Raw genomic sequence first — 18,501 nt, 5'->3', positions numbered from 1 at the left:
TATGCGACCCCGTCCATGCGCGAGACGACTTGACAGGCACGCATTAGCTCAGGTCCTCGGCGCAGGAACTATATGACCTCCACCATGACCTCTCGCCACCTCTCGCCTCGTGCAGACCTCTCACCTCCTGACCCTCTGACCGCCCAGCCAAGTACACCACCTGCTCGACATCCATATCCTTCAAAATGCCGCCTGAACCTGCAACTGCCCTGGCCGGCCGTGCCAGGCAGCGCGTCCAAGAAACCGAAGAAGATAGAATCACCCGAACGTATGCAAACTTTCCAGACTTTGAAAAAGACATGCCTAAACTCGCAAACCGCTTCTCCTTTTCGATCAAGGACAACCTGTCCTCCTACCTGGGTCGCAGGAACCCCTTCTACCAGGATGTCAACCCAGACACAGACTATGTCTGGCTCTTCGACACCACCGCCTACCAAAACCGGCTTGGACGGTGGAAGGCCGAGTTCGTTGCCGCCTACTTTGTGCAAAACAGTGGCAAGGACTTGTCCGAGGTAGTAGCATGGGTCAGCGATAAGATTGGCCTGGCCGACGACGAGGAAGCCAAGAAGACCATTGCGAAGAGGATTCAGCCACTCCTCGACTCCATCCTGCCAGCTCATGCCGTCGAGATCGACCTGCAAGGCGTCACCACACGCCTCGGTCCCAGCGGTCGCGATGGCATCAGCGCCGACGAACTCGCCATTCCAGGAAACGGCTACAAAGACGGCCAAGTCATCACCTCCAAAGCCATCAACGCCGACGCCACCCCCCTCAACATCACCTTTGCCAAGCCCAAAGGCTGGGCCATCCTCAGCGACATCGACGACACCATCAAGAAGACGCTCACCTCGTCCCCCACCGGCATCCTCACCACCACCTTTGCCGAAGAACCCGAGCCCATCGCCGGCATGCCCGACCTCTACCGCCACCTCGTCCAGAAACTAGACAACCCACCCTTTTGGTACCTCTCGGCCTCCCCCTACAATCTCTACCCTTTTCTCCGCTCCTTCCGCGACACCTACTACCCACCCGGCACCATGATCCTCCGCGACGCCAGCTGGATGAACCTCGCCGGCTTCCTCGCAAACCTCACCCAGGGCACAGAAGCCTACAAGCTCGACCGCATCGACAAGCTCCACGCCTGGTTTCCCAAGCGCAAATTCATCCTCATTGGCGACTCCACCCAGTCAGACCCAGAAGCCTATGCCGCCGCCTATCGCAAACACGAGGCCTGGATTGCTGCCATTTTCATCCGCAAGGTTGTGGGTGTCGCGGAGATGGATGAGGGGACGAAGAATGCAGGGGAGAGGTTTGTACAGGCGTTTCGTGGTGTGCCTCGGTCGGTTTGGTATGTTTTTGAGGACCCGGCGGAGCTGTATGAGAAGGTTGAGGCGTTGGTTGCGGCGTAGGGGGTGGATGGGGGAGTTTTGATGTCTTTTTTTTGCGGATAGATGATGGATGATGGATGGATGGAGAGCGTGCATATTTGTTTGCTTCTCTTTTACAGGTTTTCTGTTGAGATGATACCACGGTTGCGTAATAGTGTTTGTTTTATATAGTATATATCTTTCTTCTTCTTTTGCCCTTCTTGCTCTCCCAAACACTCTCTTCCCAAGACTCCCTCTCCCTCCCTTACCATGTTCCTCACTCCATGTCATGACCCCCTCTTAGCCCCCTTTCTAAACCCCTACTTTCTCCCCAACCTAGAACCTAGAATCTCCAAAAAGAATCCCGTTTCCCTGATTCTATACAGAGTGTGGAGATGTTTTCATCGCTGAGTTGTCCTAGCTCGGGTTGGATTGGATGCTAGCATTTGTACATTCATGCTTGTGCCTTGATATAGCAACGATAAATGGGTATCCAGCTGGCTTACGCTAGCAGTCGATGTTGATATCGATCTGATATTCCTCCCACGGGAGCCCAAATCTCCCCGGTACAAACCCCCGACAACGCCCTGCATCCCAAGACCCCGTCCGTCCAAAGCACAAAACCCAAAACCCGATAACCGCTACCCCCTATCCACCCTCCATGCCTCTCCCGTGCCCCAGCACGCTCATGTAGACGCCCCGGAACCCAATCCCGCTGTCACAACGGCCTCCCCGGGCCCGAAAACCTGGGCCCTGGGCCAATCCAACCACGCAGTCCACTCCGCCGGCACCAGCGCCTCTGCAAGAGCAAGAATCTGGCGCCCGAGGCCAGACAGAAACCAATAGTGACGACAGCGATGCACGAGGACTGCGAAATGAGCAAAAATGATGAGGGAGCCTGGTTGGCGGTCTGTCAGCAAGTGCATGTAGCGGTCTGAGACAAAGTGGATCCAGATTTTGAGCAGGGCGTCTGAGGGCGGGGCTGGGCTGCGGCTGGCGACGTCAAAGGTGAGGTCGAGGAAGTGGATGGCGTGGCCGTAGGCGTCTGTGATGTCGGCGGGGTAGACGTGGTGGATTAGGGTGGCGAATTTGCGGAGTTGGGTGAGTTCGGTGGTTGGGGGGGTTTCGGCTTCGGGCCAGTTGACGTCTCGGACATCTGGGCAGGAGGGGGAGAGTTAGATCATGATGGTGATGTGGACTTGGGGTGCTAATCCTACCGGCGGGTATGATGCGACCGAGTTCGCTTTCCTTCATTTCTTCGTAGAAGCTCGTGACCATGGGTCGTGTTCGCCGGGTTAGGACGAGGTTTGCGAGTACGCTTTCAAATGCGTGGTCTATATTGTCTCGCGCAGTGATGGAGGTAACGCATGAGTAGGGAAACAAGACGTTTGTGAATAGTAGGACAGCCTTGAAGTTTGAGCGATCAATGTCCTTGACCATGGCTTGGAACGCATTCAGGCCTGCTTCGTGGTGTTTTTCGGCAAGGATCCGATAGTCCCGCTTTTGCGGTGAACCTGGGTCCTGGAGATGGGACAGGTGTAATGCGGTGATGGCAAGAGTGGCATGTAGAAGATAGGCATGGTTGAAAGCAAGCTCAACCAACGTTGTTACAAAGACTTGTTCCGAATCACGGCTGTTTGCAAGTGTAGATGCGGTAATGGTCGTATAGTGACTGTGTGCATAGTCAATTGAAAGGTAACCATGAGTTTGATCAGGCTTGAGCCATGACGCTCCGTCACTACCGTTATTCTGAAATGACCAAATCGAACTCACTGCATTAGACGCAATTGCACTACGTTGAGCTCAACATTAAAATCGCCTGACGAGTCTGTCGATGAGCCCGGCCTCTGCGGATTTGTAGACTTATTCGTCGTTGGAGGAGTAGGCGCCAAAGTAGGCGTAGTCACTGCCATTGGTGATCCATCATTCGAGGCCTCCCTACTCGTGCAACTCTTCATAGGTCGATATTCGCACACAGTACCTTGTTTCACACAATTCGCGCAACTCGGTTGTTGTTCATCGCACTAGCAATGCCAGTCAGCCTGGGTAACCCCAACTTGGTGCCGGAATTGCCTAAATGGGGGCAACGCAGAGAGGGAGCTTCTCCTACCGTACCTTGACATGCCGACTTTTGCACGGCAAGCATCCATTCCTTGACTTTTTGTGTGATTTGCGTGTTTTTGCCCTGTCCATTATGTTGGGTGGGTAGCCCGCTGGATCATGCTTCAATGTGGAACAGCGTTCATGAGCGTGTGTTGGTGATCTTTTGGTTGGCATCATTGCGATTGCTGTCGACGTGGGAATCTACCGGTACCTAGTCGGCGCTAGTACCTAAGGGGCCCGTGCGTTGGCATACAGCAAGTAATGGGGCAGACCCAACCTCATTCTTCAACTTTACATGGCGGCGGAATTGACAATTGTCGAGTTTGGCTTCATTCGGACTATTTGTTTCTTCCTAGGCTGAGTCTTGCATGCTAGATGGGAGGTTATTGTGCGAGGTGGTTCAACGGCATGTGTACCGTCTTCTTCTTCTAGTGGCGTTGTACTGGGGTTCGGAACATAGTGCCGCGTATATTTAGCCTTCTCGTTGTTGTGCCCGTATCATCTTGCTCGGACACAGCTGTGCCTGGGGATAACAGTGATTTTCGACATCGGTCTTTGAGCTCTTTGTGTAGGATGAGGAACTTCTCAGGTTCGGGGCCAAGAGAGCCTTTGTAAAACCAAATGCGTGTGCAGACGGTTCCGATGAAGAAGAAGTACACGTTGAGGAGAGGGACAAAAATAAGGAGGATATATATGGGTAGGAGGTCTGCTGAGATGGGGCCATGAACATGTATTGGTATGGGTGAGGTCATAGCGAGTGTATGGCACGGACGGTACTCTGGAACTTGCTCTCAAAGTAAGGAAGAGGATCTCTTTTTGGGAAAGGGTAAGGTTACATCGTTAGGCTGGTTGTTCGCTGTGAAGTGCAACATCTTCAAGTGGTGGTCGTTGGCTAGCAGTGAAGCAGTAGAGATCACTGCGGAGAACGTGCAAGTCAAATCATTCCCGCAATATCTTTTCCTCCTTTTGCCCTTCCTTCAGCTCACGACTATTGAGCATTGCTGAAGCCTGGTGTACAAGGTTCGATTCCCTGTTGGCATTCTTGGTGTGCTCCAAAGATGTTGGGCTGGTGGACTAATCCATACTCAAATATCCCCTTCTGACAACTTCTACTTTATATTGCGCATGCCGAATCCTACCTAATACTCAGCAATGCAAATAAAGGTATGTTGCGTATTGAAGAAACATTGCTCCAGTCCTTGGACTTATTTTAAGGGAGATTAGTGGAATATGGTGCAGTATTCCCAATTATTCTGCCTAGAGAAGTAGAAGCTTTGTGACCAGTTGTAGGGTGCGGAAAGATATCGCGACTTGATATTGCATCTTTTGTAGATGAACACACGCTGTCTGGTGCGCCACGTTGGTCTATGGTACTACTTTGCTAGTGGTATAATTTGACTGTGTGACTTGTAAAACACTTGTCTTGTAATCCGAAATTCCCATGTTAATGTGTAAGGAGACAGAGAGGACTTGGGTGTTGTGGATATGAGCTCGTGGGCGATTTGATTTTCAGAAGAAGAGAACAGTGACGGGTGGAGTGGGAAATGACTAGCAGCAAAGGGGGAGGAAATGAATAGTCAGCAGGCGTTCAGGAAGTCCATGGCTATTCTGGCTATGTAAAAACGGGGATGTGAAAGAGGGTGGACTTGGTGTTTCCCATGCACGTACTCCTTTGGCAACACAACTCTTGATGTGGTCCGGAGAACCGTTCTAAATAAGCACTATGTTCTGTGTGGATCTACATAGTTATGTATAGAACAACAAAATCATATTGTAGGATGCTGTAGAGAACCCCTGCAGATCGGTTTACCTTCTTACTAGATACTGTATTACACCGAATGCGAGCGGACTGATGCTACACCTCACGGCCGACCGCTTGATCCTCAAAACACCAAAGAAGTCGGCTTTTCTTCGATACAATCCGATACGAAAATTCATCAAAAGTGCACACCGACGTGCAAAGGTTCTGTCAGATGTCATACCTCGAGTTGGTAACTTTCGGCGTCGGCCATGAATAGCCCGAGTGCGCGACCCCAGCGTTCCCATCATTGTGCAAGAAGCCTAATGACATGCAGCTGTCATGGATGTCTGTACAACTCTGTCAACACGTGTCAGTCGGCTCGCCTCAATGTTGGATTTTGCCCAGAGGACCTTTTCGGAGCTTTTTTACTCCCGGCTCCCGCTGTTTGTGCTAGGTAGAGTGGATTGCACGATCTGCATACACGTCAGAATCGTGCGGAGGGGGGGTTCAACATGTGGACCGACCGAGCGAGTGCGCATGGTCATGGTCATGAGAACTGAAACACCTGGTAGTGATGGGCAGCGTTGACAATCCTTCCGTCCATGGCTGGCTGAGCCCAATGAGGTGTTTGGCGTTGCAGTGTCGATCACCAACTAGTGAGGCGACATGTTGCGTGGGCCCAACAGTTCGCCCAAGTGCCTCTTCTAAGGACAGTCTATTTTTGAAATGTCAATGCACAAGCCGTGCTGGGATGCGGACGGCAGTCGTGTTGGGGTCTCGCAGTGCAATTTGAATCAGCGTGATGTACTGTGCTCATCAGGTGACAAGAGACGTCCGGACAGGCTTCCCGGGAAGTGACTGTACCATGCCCTCCCAAATCCGTGGGTGTGTGCTACGACTCGCGCCGATCACAGTGATAGGTCTCATGTGCAATATCCCATAGCGCTAGTGTCTCGATACCCAAGGTGCGAACAGTGGCAGGGTTGTGTCGTGCTCGAGAGAATCCTGGCAGGTTGTATCTGAGATGACCCTGGCAAGTACATGTCTGTGGAACTATGATCCCTTCTCCCGTACATAGCATGAGCTGACTCGCCATGCGAGGCTCTATCCAAGGGTTCTGAAAGCAAGGTATTACCGTCCTTGAGCACCTTTCACCCTTGCTTTGAGCAAGGGCGTGAATTTCGATTCGCCAGGACAACTTGGCAGGAGGAAGGCATCATGGGTGGGCAGGTCATGCATATCAACGCCATGCGCTGTACCTACTCGGTCGATGCCAGAATAGGGCGGATGATGGCAAAAGAAAGGTGAGGCGGCCACTGTGATTCGGGACTCGAGCTATCCTGTGGAGAGTGCAGAGGCGCCAGGGCTCTGACGTCTGCTCCCAGCATGAGGGAGACGACCGGCTCGTCTCCCAGGAACAGGATCCGCACAGGGGCACTTATTGGTGGAGGCTTAGAGGCTGGCGGTCGCGCCAACTTCGCTTGGAGTTGGCAGGATCCATACAAGATAGCTCATGACTTCTCCTTGTCAGCTTTGGGCCAAAAGCAAGCAATGCCTCTCTGGGCGATAGATAGGTGGCTGTATGTAGTCATGCAATTTGTCACGGCCGTGCAAGGCTTCTGAGGCTGGGGGTCGTCTGGTGTTGAAAAAGCGGGGAAGAAGAAAAGTACGACTGTGCGCCAACTGCTTCAGGGCACTCTGTGTCGTGTGAAGGGTCTGTATGTCCAATGAAGCGAGTGGCTTCTGATGAAAGCACGGCTGTTGTACGGCATGACCTGTGGTGTGCTGTGGCGTTCCCCGCAAATGTTTGTGAGATGCTGCACCTGTCCTCGCGATCTGTATGATCGTCGTTCCACTTGGAGTATCTAGCCGGCATCATGACTGATGTGCTGCAAGGGCTGAGGTACTAGGTATGTATCATGGCATGTAAATGGTGCAATGGCTTGGATGGCGTTGATTGGCGATGGATCATGGACCATGCCACTCCTGACCATGTATACATGTACAGATGTAGATCCGGTTGCCAGTTCCCGTGGCTGTGGTCAGGGCTTGATTCGTCGTGAAGCCTCGAGGCATATCTGGACTGGACAGGGGCCAGTGCTGCCGCACAGGATCGAGACCTGTGGGTCGGTATAAGTCGTCGAATAGATACAAGGGAGCCTCTGCAGTCTTCGGCGCAACAATATGTGAGGCTGGCAATAGCGTGTGTTGGCGAAGTGGAGATGGGATCTGGATTGTGGTGAGGCGACAAGGAACATGAGTGGGAAAAATTACCGGTAACCCCCTGCCAAACACGAACAAGCATCCAAGGAAAGCTGCGAATTCCACCATGATGCAGATGCAAACGCGTCCTGCGCTGATGTCGTTAACACACTACCATACTGTGGTACGCTGCTGGAGGAAAGGCTTGGGATATCGCGGCAATGTTGCCTCTACAGCGTTACCTAAGTCTATCGTACGGTAGAACCAAAAAAAAATAAAAATGCTGCCCAACCACATCGGCGCCCTACCTAACCCTAGAGTACGCCCTACCTACAACCCTACCCATTATGGTTGGCCAAACAGGCCTTTCAAGCGTGACGGGTATGCATGACAGCCATTTCACGCCCAATGTCAATACGTCCAGCTGAATTGTACTCCCTCGTAAACCACTGCAGTATCTGGGCCCAAAACTTGGTGTCACTATCCCTGCATTCAAACCTAAGTTCTACAATACCAGTCATCCGGCTCATGTTTGAAGACATTATCGTACATTCCAGCGGAAATTGGCCAACGCCTGCACCGGCCCCTTCCGACCTAGCATTATACAATCCAAAAGAAACCAAAAAGAAAAACCAAAAAAGCAAGCCAGCACTGCAATCCAGAACATGCAAACCTCACCGTGCTAGTGAAACGTGCATCCATTCTAGCAACAATCAGCTTTCCTCAGCCTCCAATAACGCGTGATACCTGCCATTAATCTCGTATAAACTTCTCCTTTTGACCCATATGCGCGTGACCCAGCCAGATAGGAAAGCCAAACGGTGGCAACAAAGGAAAATCAATGATGCAAGCTGGCGCTGCGGTAGGGTACGTCAGAAAAAAGTAGACATACGCGCCCAGGTAGTTACTTGAGATATTGGAAAACCCAAGTGCAGATAGCCACCCTCGAAAATGAATCAATGACTTTCGCCGTCTATTGGTTGAAAAGAAGAAATGCAGGAAAATGAAGCGTTGCGGAATGGACGAGTAGATTTACGAAAAAAAAGAGAAGAAAGAGAAATGGTGCGAAATTGTCATCGAGTCGTGACCCTACATTGAATGATGACGCCATAGTAGTTGATTTTGGATACCGTGGCCCGTCAGATCTGGAAGGTTTCGCTTTTTATGACTTTGGTACCATGGCTAAGAGGGGATATCCAGGTATTAGTCGAGGCCACAAAGGATTTTCAACCTTGGCTCGATGGATTTCAGCGTCTGCGTGCTGTCGAGGTAGGGCGCTGTGCGGAAGAGCCACCACCAGCTTCTTCAAGAAGGTCGAGGCAGGAAGTTAACACTGTCAGGGCATATTAGAGAGGTGGTTCCAATGGTGGTGGGGCAGCTTACTGGCGACAATCTCCTCCTCCCATACGCCCATTTGGTAGTCTACGAGGCCGTGCTTCTCCATGGCATCACAGTTTTTGACTAGCTGTGTACCCATCTTCTCAAGTGTGTCGTAATCAATAAGAGACTGTGGCGGTTGAGGGCGCTGTCCTGTGCTGATCATATCTTGCGTGGCTGTTTTCTGCTTCTGCAGCGTGGCGAGCCAGCACGTATTGAATTCCTCCCATAGCTTCAGCCGCTGCTGGTAGTGTGTCTCGTCGTCGCGCACTAGGCCTGTAGTCAATTCAGCTGCTCATCCCTTTTCATTTCATGGAGAATGCTCACCCAGTGTCTCGGCCCAATGCAAGAGCCAGTCTGACAGCCTGTACAGCTGAGACCCGGCCTCACTAAGTCGGCTGTCACGCACACACTCAAACGTCTTCTTCAGTTCTGTCTGATAGTTGTTGTAAAAGTCATCGTACTCGTTGCCGCTGCCGTGCGGCTCGTTGAAAGCTTGAGAATAGCTCCCTTGAGTAGAGGAGTGAGGGTCTGTCATTCCAGAGGCGGTGTAAGCTGGTGCGAGAGATTCTCGCCCAGCATGGGTTTGCGTTGCGGTATATGCTAGTGATGAGAATTGTGAGGGAACGCTTGAAGGCGCAGGCGCGCTCGTGGGCCCACCCTCATAGTATGGCTGCGCTGCTGGTGCGACACCAAAGCCGGTGCTCAGAACTTGTATCGCCGAGTCCCTGTTTTGCTGGTAAGGTTCCACAGGCTCATAATGTGACGACCCTGGCGCAGAGCCCTGGGTGCCAGACACACCATACATGACGTTTTGTCCGTATGGCGTATATTGTTGTGTGGGTCGCTGCGCCTGTTGTTGCTGCTCGGAAGCATAATCTTGTGCGCTGTACGAAACCCCCGAGGGCTGAATGGACGAGGCGAATTGGGAACCCTCTCCATAGGCGTAGGCGTAGCCTTGTGCGCGGCTGCCCGACGAAGGCAGGGTGGTAGGTGCAGACGCGGTTAAGGGCGCCTGTCTGAAGCGGTCGGGTGCGGTCACGCCAGGATATGAAGCCTCTGGGGCAAGTAGCCCTTGCTGCTGGTTTGCGTAACCTGAAGGGTTTTGACGGGCACGACGCTCATCCATCCCACCCAGCCTACCCTTGATTTGAAAAGTAAAGGGCGGCTCAAGTGCCCGATGCCCCAATGGGGAGACTGGCGGCGTTGCGTAATTTGCCAGCTTGTAGGCTTGCAGAGCGACAGGAGACTGGCAGCGCAAGATTCGGCAGAGGCGAGGGCTGCGGTGAGATACGTGACGTGGATTTCACGAGGAAGAGCTGCGTGTGCGGGACAGGTGTGCGAGAGAAGGGTTGGGCTGCTGCAATCGATCGTACTTGGAGCTGTATATGGACGACGTTTGGGGTATCGGGGAGAGTGCTGAAGTCCAGATGGTTTGGATATAAACGCAGCCCTAGAGTAGGCACGTCGACAACAGACCGCGCCAATGGAGCCCAATGCTCCAGAAAAGACGTAGTTGGACCAGGCCTCGGTTGATGCGCGAGCAACTTCCAGGATATCCTCGCTACAGTACGACGAGGGTGTTGGGCAAGGTAGCTGTGAATGACGAAACAGGAATCTCCCGATGTCGCAATGGCGGAGAAGAAAAGGGTGCCTGACAGACACGTAGCCACCAAAAGTGACAGTAGTTGGTCTGGTAAAACTCACGTAGAGACCCCTGTGGTTGGTGGGTGATGATGGTAAGGCGACAGTTGGGTGTGAAATGCTCGAAGGATATACCTTGCAAACAGATCCGCGTTCCCACGAGTCGGACGTCGTGGAGACCTCGAGCTAAGAGATCGTCTCAAACAGCTTAACGTTTGCGTTCCGGTAGCTTAACGGCCTAAACGGACGCTGGCGTTCGTCACGATGCACTGTCTTGTTGCGCACTGGCTGTATGAAGTATATGCAGGAGCGAAGTGAAGCGTTCGGTCCGAGGCAGAACAGGAAGTGCGAAAGAGGGCCAATTTGTAAGCCTAGGCACTAGACACAGAGGAAAAAAGAGAGGGTAGCTTTGAGGGAGAGTAAAAGATGGTCAATAAAGTGGCGCCCGTGGCAGCTTTCACAAGGAGCGGCGTCACTTTCTGAGATAGTCGGAAGAAGGCTCTACGTTGGACAGGTCCTAGGGCAGAGGCGTACCTAGTGGGGGGGGGGACCAGACGCAAGTGCTGGCGTAGCTGTATGTATGCCGAAGAAGGAGGAAGAAGAAGAAGAAGAAGAAGAAGGCGAAGAAGAGTGAGGATAATACAGAGAAGCCACATTCTGACCATTGGCAAAGCCTCGGGGCAGTGTGGGAAGCAAAAAGGAACTCGCCAACAGCGCCACGCCGGCGAACAGTCGTCAAATCCATGGAGCAGGGGGGGCGAGAGAGAGGGAGCTAGGAGGAGACATGACAGCAAAGTAGCCAGTGTCCGATTTCCGAAGTCTGTAGCTGATTGTTACAGATCTACGGAGTACTTTTGGTGGATCTACAGCGCGCATAGGCCCGGCTGCATGGCGGCGAAATTCGTACCTTGGATAGTGCGGCGACCACACCTGGTGGCCACCTGAACCCTCTCTCTCACCCAGCTGGCCTTGGCGTCGACGGCGTTCCATTGCGCCACAACTCTCTGCCTGCCCACCACCTGCCAGCATTAGCTACCTACTAGGCATGCTCCCAAAGTTGAGCTGCGGAGGCCCCCCCTCCCCCCCAGGAATCCGCGAGCAAAGGTGAACACGCCTACGAGCAGAATTGGCGCCGTCGCGGGTATGTTTCACGCGGGAGCGAGCCCTCCACGCACATGCACACGCACCCCTTTGCTGACCAGTTGTCAAATCATCAGACAATTGTCGAACCTGGGAAGCCGCAGCGTCGATGTTGCTGCTGATGATGGCGGGCGGAGGCCGGAGTCGGTGCTCTCCATGCCTGCGAGAAGAGAGAGAGAGTTCAGGAGGTACTTCGGCTCGTCAGGCCTCCTCTTCATCTCATGCCTGCAAGATCCCGCCTTGTGGGCAAGGGTTGTTTACGCGTGGCCGATCGCCCTCCTCCACTCTAAGCCTCACTCGCAGATCCTGCCAATGACCTCGGGACCTCAATCCTCAGTTCGAAAAAAGAGGGACATCGATCTGTTTGCAAAACGCAGCTTTGCGACAGGCTGAACGTCCGGCAAACTCCTCCAATCTCACCATGAATGGCCAGCCTAGCGACTTCTCGGAGCTGCATGCCGGCCGTCTTGACTGGTCCGTTTGACGAGCGACTGTCATCCATTGACGTGAAGCTTGTACCCATCGGCTTCCGCAATGTGCATCATCTAATTTAAGCTATCCACCAGAGCGCCTTTGAATGAGACCGACTCGCGGACTGCCGAACCCATTCAATCTCGTCGTCCGTCTCTCCGCGTTGACTTGCATCAGCAACGCAAATACCTTTGCTCACGTGCACAGTCAAGGTTCGACCCTGGAGACTGTTCACTGACCCCTTTGAGCATCACTGTCCTGTGTCGTGCTTAGCGTATCATCAGACATCCAATTTATTGTTGCATTCGCCGCCATTTCGGGTTTGTTCACAAACTAGGACGGGATGCGCTAAGTTTCTGGCAACAAGACCATCGATCCTCCACCCTTTTGCGGCGCCAACTACCGCGATCATCCAGCAAATTAAAGGACCACGTCGAACACGCTTCCAGAACGTTTCATTTCCTTCCAACACAACATCCATCGTATCCAAAAGCCACGTTTCCCACGCCACGTCCGTAAAGTCCGCAAGCACGCACACCATTTGTCTGTCTTACTTCGGCCAAATGCAAAGGCAAGCGCAAGGACCGCTGAGCACGATTCAGGAATTTCAACGGCAACCATCCTCCTTTCAGTGAGGTTGCAACACGGGTCCCACAACCCTGAAAATCGAAGCTAATCTCGCAGTTCCGTTTCCGCCAAAGGAACCGACAGCCCGCCATCGTGATGTGCGCTTCGTAGCGAAACGTGGATGCGATCCTTCGATCTTGATGTTATAGGGCTGAGGATTGATTGGCCTATTCGTGATGAAAATGATCCAATTGGACGACAGAGCACACGACTCAAAAAGCGATAGAATCCCATCTGCAGCTCACCGCCGAAGGTTTTGTCATGGAATGTTCCTTTTCTTTGTGTGCCCATCTCATTGCAGCAAGGTATCGGAGCAACGGCTCCGAACTTGCTCGGCCGATTTATAAGTGTACAACAAGTACTGTAGATATATTCGATTTAGGGGCATCGACGCAGGGATCAAAGCGAGTCCAAACTCAAAACCGACCTCAGTGACACGATGGCTTCAACGTGGCACTTATACCCCAAATGGAACCGCCATTTACCACCACCCTCGGTATGTGGTCGAGCAGATCCCCCGACTCCACTTCGACCGACTATCCGGGGGAAAGGCGAGGAAACAAAACAACTCCCAGCCTCCGTCGGCCCATGGCCGGCAGACACCGATGCTTGTTGAGCCTGAAACTGCGCCAACCTTGAAACAAACGCAGCAAGCCACGGCGTTTAACAAGGTTTCAATGCCAAACTTTCTTGTAAGGCTGAATCGCTGTGGACTATGTAACTGACACTACCTCGCACCAGCAATATCGTGTACCAGACTCCCACATATCCCGTTTTCCAGACGGCAGGAAATGCCGTCGAAACGTTGATCGCACCTTGTATGCGCTGATCTCACTGCTTACTGTATGTACTTGTATGACTCCTCACCCCCAGCGCTGGGTCCAGCCTAGGCCCGTGATCGCAAAGAGCGCCTGCCTGTACATAGTCTGCCCTTCCTCGCATCATATCGTATGATTCTGGGAACATTGTCTTCTTCCGGTGGAAGGGAGCCTTTCGGCCCATCCGGAGTCCTGAGACCATATACCGGTATCTTGCATATTTTTTGGGGGTCTACAGACTGTCCTGTTGGGCAGCTTTGTATACTGGAATCCCGTCGCTCGTGGCCAGTAGGCCTTGCCATGTTGGGCTGCAAACAAACTTGGAACTTGCCGCGCATCACATGGCCCGGCAGAAGCGCAGCCTACTTATAGACACTCAACCACAGTACCTTGGCATTGGCACGGTAAGTAAATGTACAGCAAGCGTTGCATCCCTCAACTCTATAGCAGGCTGGGACTAGCAGTCACGCGACGTGTCCTGTACATCTATCGTTGATGGCAAACGCATTGACAAGCCTTCTGGGGGGAGGGGTGCGCAAAACACCGTGGTTCCAGGGTACATGCATTGTGAAGGAAAGGCTAATAGATCAGCAGAGGGAAGAAGGGAAGATGATGTTGATTTAGAGTTTGGAGCTGCAGACAGGATCCTCCGTATGGGCAGTCACGATCTGCATGTATCTGCATGCATGCGCACCCCAGAAGAGTAAGTCGTGACGACGACATACACACATTCTCCCTCTCGTTTCGCGGCACAGGTCACATGTTGCGGGCCTGCGTGTCGAATAAATGTGGTCACGTAACGGTGGAATTGTCTCGTCGCCATCACGTTGCATGTTGTACAGTGCGGGTGTGATGGGTGTGGGACTTTACGTTCCTCTCACGCGCAGAAACAGAGCAACCGCATTGCGTTGCATTGTCATCATTTCGTGCCACTGGCGCAGTGTCGCTACCATGCACAACAATACACAAGGATAACATACACAACCGTGCGACCTCAACGCTTGACCCAGGTAGGCATCTTGCGCGCCTTTACGTGGCCAGCCTTCTTCCTCTCCACCTTTCTTGGGTCTCGAGTCACGCATCCAGCTGTGTGACAATTAGCAAGAGAGTCTAGATCATGCAGGCCAGACTTGTGTTGGAGATCGTCGGAAGGGTTTCAAACACGTTTGGGGTATTCGCGTGCATCAGTTTCAGGACCCTGGCGGTACCTACCGTGCCGGAAGGACAAGATAGAGGAAGAAAGCTTGGATGGTGTTGGGTTAACATGAGAGAAAGTATCAACTTACCACGTCGGACCGCAGGCTTCAATGCTGGCTCGTGGACCAGCAATGCCTTGCCTACGGCCAAGGTCAAAGCCTCAGCTTGACCCGTCAGACCACCACCCTGTACCAAGGCGAAGACATTGTACTTGTCCAGTCGCTGTGTCGCCTTGAGTGCCCAGACAGCACTCTCTCGGTGGTGTAGCCGTCCGAAGAATTGTGAGAGGGACTTGCCATTGACCAGCACCTCGCCCTCACCCTCGACTAACCAGGCCACAGCGGATGATGTCTTTCGGCGCCCAACGCCCTTGGCACGGCCCAGCTCGTCGATCACCCCAGGCTTCGGCACGATGTCGCCGGGCTGGACGGGCTTCTTGTATCGCGACATGGCCTCAAGTACCTCATCTGGCATGAGCGAGGGATGAATGCAGTTCAGTCGCCGCAGTATGTGCAGCATCTTGTGAAAGCGTTGTGTCTTGACGGGCTCGTTCGTCATGATGCGATATTGATCGACTGTCTTCCATGCCACCTTTGGCGCCTCTGCGGGGGTGATGACGGGGAGGGTAGCGAATTTGCGAAGGAGCGCAGAGAGCGAGAGATAGTCGTCGGTAAAGGTAGGCTTTGCGCTGAAGTACGACGGCGATGCTGGCACAATGCGCAGTTTTCGGAGGTCAGGCCCCTTGGGTTTCTCCTTTTTCGATCCATTCTCTTCTTCGAAATCAATTGGCGGTGCTGCCTGGAACTTCTCCTGGATTCCCGTCTCGGTGACCTCTGCCTGTCGTGCGGCCGTGGTCGATATGGGTCGTGATATCCTGGGCTGCACGCTCTGCTGAGTCCATTGGGCCACACGCTCGCATTGGGGCCTCGAACGCCCTCCGAGCACACGCACCGCCCTGTGCAGGCGCAATGACAGCTCTCTGCTTGCCATGGTGTACTACGTGTGGGCGTGTGGATGCTGTCAATGGTCCCGGATTGCTCAGATGCGGCGCGACGATTGTCCGCCTCTCACGGTGGATGGGGCTGACACGCTAACGCAGAAAAATCCGCCAAGCCCAACGGAAAAACTAAATGGCCATGCAACTTCCCCCACCTCGAACCCAAACAGCGTTTTTTTCTCTTCATCAAACACCCCTTTCCACATTGCTTGCGACTCCCCCACGAATCACTTGCAATCATGTCTTTCGGAAAGCTCTACAGCTACTCGGTATGACCTGCTCTCGTCCTTGACTTTTGCTTTTTTTCTGGCGCGTGGCTGAGTGCTGACTGTCTGGTCAAAAGGGTAACCCGCGTACCACATCTCTCCTGGCCGTTGCGAAGGAGAATGGCCTTGAGATCGAGTTTGTCGACACGGAGCCCGCAAAGGGCGTCTCTGCCGACTACCTGAAGCTCAACAAGCTCGGAAAGGTCCCCACCTTCGAGGGCGCTGACGGCTTTGTCCTCACCGAGTGCATCGCCATCGCAGTCTACTGTATGTGTACCCTTACCCCTCCATGACGTTGGGTGCTCGCATACAATATGATGTCGGATGTTATATCATTCAGTTATCCCTGTCTGAAAACTATTGTTGAAAAACTACACTCTGATTAGAATATGCGGCACTTCACTCGTCTGGATGGACTCCATCTGGTCAATGACTCAGGACTAACGCATCGCAGTGGCCTCGCAAAATGAGAAGACCAGCCTCCTCGGCAAGACCAAGCAGGACTACGCCACCATCCTGCGATGGATGTCCTTTGCCAACACTGAGGTCCTCATCCCCCTCGGTGGCTGGTTCCGCCCCCTCCTCGGCCGCGACCCTTACAACAAGAAGAACGTCGAGGACTCACAGAAGGCCGCCCTCAAGGCTGTGCATGTCCTCGAGGAGCACCTGATGACACACACCTACCTCGTTGGTGAGCGCCTAACTCTGGCCGACATCTTCGCCACCAGCATCCTCGCTCGTGGCTTCCAGTTCTTCTTCGACAAGCAGTGGCGCGATGCCAACCCCAACGTCACTCGTTGGTATGAGACCATCTACCACCAGCCCAACTACTCTGCAGTTGCTCCCAAGTTCGAGTTCATCACCGAGGCAATGAAGAACGTTGCACCCAAGAAGGAGGGCGGCGAGAAGAAGAAGGAGCAGCCCAAGGCGGCTCCCAAGCCCAAGAAGGAGGAGGCAGAAGAGGAGGAGGAAGCACCAGCAGCACCCAAGCCCAAGCACCCTCTTGAGGCTCTTCCCCGCGCCACATTCGTCCTCGACGACTGGAAGCGCAAGTACTCCAACGAGGAGACCCGCGAGGTTGCTCTTCCCTGGTTCTGGGAGAACGCCAACTTCGAAGAGTACTCTCTGTACAAGGTTGACTACAAGTACAACGACGAGTTGACCCTCACTTTCATGACCTCCAACTTGATCGGTGCGTATTCGTGAAGACGAGAATGATAGATCATGGCTAACAATGATCCCAGGTGGTTTCTTCGCCCGTCTTGAGGGTAGCCGCAAGTACCTCTTTGGTGCCTGCTCTGTGTATGGCGAGTCCAACAACTCCATCATCAAGGGTGCTTTCCTTGTTCGTGGACAGGAAGCGCTCCCTGCCTTCGATGTCGCCCCCGACTACGAGAGCTACGAGTTCACCAAGCTCGACCCCAAGAGCAAGGAGGACCAAGAGTTTGTCAACGACCAGTGGTCGTGGGACAAGCCCCTCATTGTTGATGGCAAGGAGTACCCGTGGGCCGACGGTAAGGTGTTCAAGTAGACGCCTTGCTGTATGGATTCTTGGAGGTGCTTGGTGCTTAACGATGCGGATGACTTACGACCTGGCCTGGGCATGGGTATGAAGTGATGCGAGATGAGGCTTCATGGACAGGAATGGGGCAGTCTTTCGGTAGATCAGCCCTACCTAGCACGGCCGGAAATAGAGGCTTAACAAATGCTGCACAAGACTTTCATGATACCCCAACACTATGCGTACTGCTTGCATTGATGTGATTGATGTCTTTGTTCTTTGTGCAGGGGATGTGGAAGCGCAAGGGCGCGCATGGGGAAGGGCAGTCCTGGGCCACCATGGACAGTTTGCTATAACAGATAGTTACTATCGCCTAGACAATACAAGGCCGAACAACTGCACGAACCCCGGATCGGGACTTGAGGAATGGGCGGGGACAAGGACGGCGAGGGAGGCAGGTCTGGCATGTGTTGTGGCTGGCGACGACGAACTCTTCCGATTGGACAGAAGCCTGACTGTGAACAAGGAAAGAAACAGCCCGAGCCAACCGCAAAAGCAACATTGACGGTGTTGGCTGACAGGGATTCTTCGACCTCTTGGTCCTCGAGTTTCTCTCAATTCTCGAGCCTTTCCAGTCTCCCAAGAGTCCTTTCCTCATTTTCAACGTTCGCCTCTTCCAACCCGACATAGGAGTACAGTCATCAAGCAAGAGCAAGGGAATTTCGCATCGGGTCGAGAGCTGGAGTAGAGAGCAGTTGCACCAAGACTGGAGGCACGCGCGCAACGCTACACAGGACGGAACGGCTTTCGGCGCCCTGCATTGCGCACGGAGAGGACTACGTTGAGCAAGCGTTCGCGCTGTGCGACGGCGCTGCGCAAAGAGACGAGTGTGTGCCGTGTTGCAACAGTCACTGTTTGTTGGAGGCTATTACAGAAGCCAAACCGCGCATCCGCACTCGCAGTTTGTCGTCAACCTTTGGATTCTTGCACACCTTTGCGCATTCAGCGAGTCAACACAGTAAAGCTGTGAGAGAGGCATTGCGCGTCCAG

The 18,501-nt window shown here is 53.3% G+C and overlaps 6 protein-coding genes across 6 annotated transcripts; 2 read left to right on the top strand and 4 right to left on the bottom strand.

The window, feature by feature from the left end:
- Positions 1–185: 185 nt before the first annotated feature.
- Positions 186–1,409, top strand: IAQ61_005197 (uncharacterized protein; the record flags this gene model as incomplete). The annotated part of the gene is made up of 1 exon (XM_003842976.1): positions 186–1,409. One exon carries the CDS (start codon positions 186–188, stop codon positions 1,407–1,409), a length of 1,224 nt encoding a protein of 407 aa, XP_003843024.1.
- A 644-nt stretch (positions 1,410–2,053) lies between these two features.
- On the bottom strand, positions 2,054–3,517 carry IAQ61_005196 (uncharacterized protein; the record flags this gene model as incomplete). Its single annotated transcript, XM_066096697.1, has 3 exons — positions 2,054–2,514; positions 2,585–3,159; positions 3,483–3,517. The coding sequence occupies 3 exons, from the start codon at positions 3,515–3,517 to the stop codon at positions 2,054–2,056; spliced, it is 1,071 nt and encodes a 356-aa protein (XP_065953392.1).
- Positions 3,518–8,660: 5,143 nt separating this feature from the next.
- On the bottom strand, positions 8,661–9,919 carry IAQ61_005195 (uncharacterized protein; the record flags this gene model as incomplete). The annotated part of the gene is made up of 3 exons (XM_003842980.2): positions 8,661–8,746; positions 8,797–9,066; positions 9,118–9,919. 3 exons carry the CDS (start codon positions 9,917–9,919, stop codon positions 8,661–8,663), a joined length of 1,158 nt encoding a protein of 385 aa, XP_003843028.2.
- A 3,152-nt stretch (positions 9,920–13,071) lies between these two features.
- Positions 13,072–13,852, bottom strand: IAQ61_005194 (uncharacterized protein; the record flags this gene model as incomplete). Its single annotated transcript, XM_003842982.2, has 3 exons — positions 13,072–13,306; positions 13,399–13,513; positions 13,594–13,852. Coding segments are annotated over 3 exons (609 nt in total), but the record flags the coding sequence as incomplete, so codon positions are not given.
- Positions 13,853–14,600: 748 nt separating this feature from the next.
- Positions 14,601–15,677, bottom strand: IAQ61_005193 (uncharacterized protein; the record flags this gene model as incomplete). Its single annotated transcript, XM_066096696.1, has 1 exon — positions 14,601–15,677. The coding sequence occupies one exon, from the start codon at positions 15,675–15,677 to the stop codon at positions 14,601–14,603; it is 1,077 nt and encodes a 358-aa protein (XP_065953391.1).
- Positions 15,678–15,744: 67 nt separating this feature from the next.
- Positions 15,745–17,481, top strand: IAQ61_005192 (uncharacterized protein; the record flags this gene model as incomplete). Its single annotated transcript, XM_003842984.2, has 4 exons — positions 15,745–15,953; positions 16,028–16,217; positions 16,405–17,142; positions 17,195–17,481. The coding sequence occupies exons 1-4, from the start codon at positions 15,924–15,926 to the stop codon at positions 17,479–17,481; spliced, it is 1,245 nt and encodes a 414-aa protein (XP_003843032.1). The 5' UTR covers positions 15,745–15,923.
- Positions 17,482–18,501: the final 1,020 nt, after the last annotated feature.

The sequence above is a fragment of the Plenodomus lingam genome, assembly GCF_022343315.1.
Source record: "Plenodomus lingam strain CAN1 chromosome Unknown contig_21, whole genome shotgun sequence".
Classification (NCBI taxonomy): domain Eukaryota; kingdom Fungi; phylum Ascomycota; class Dothideomycetes; order Pleosporales; family Leptosphaeriaceae; genus Plenodomus; species Plenodomus lingam.
This window is presented reverse-complemented; position numbering and strand designations above follow the sequence as displayed.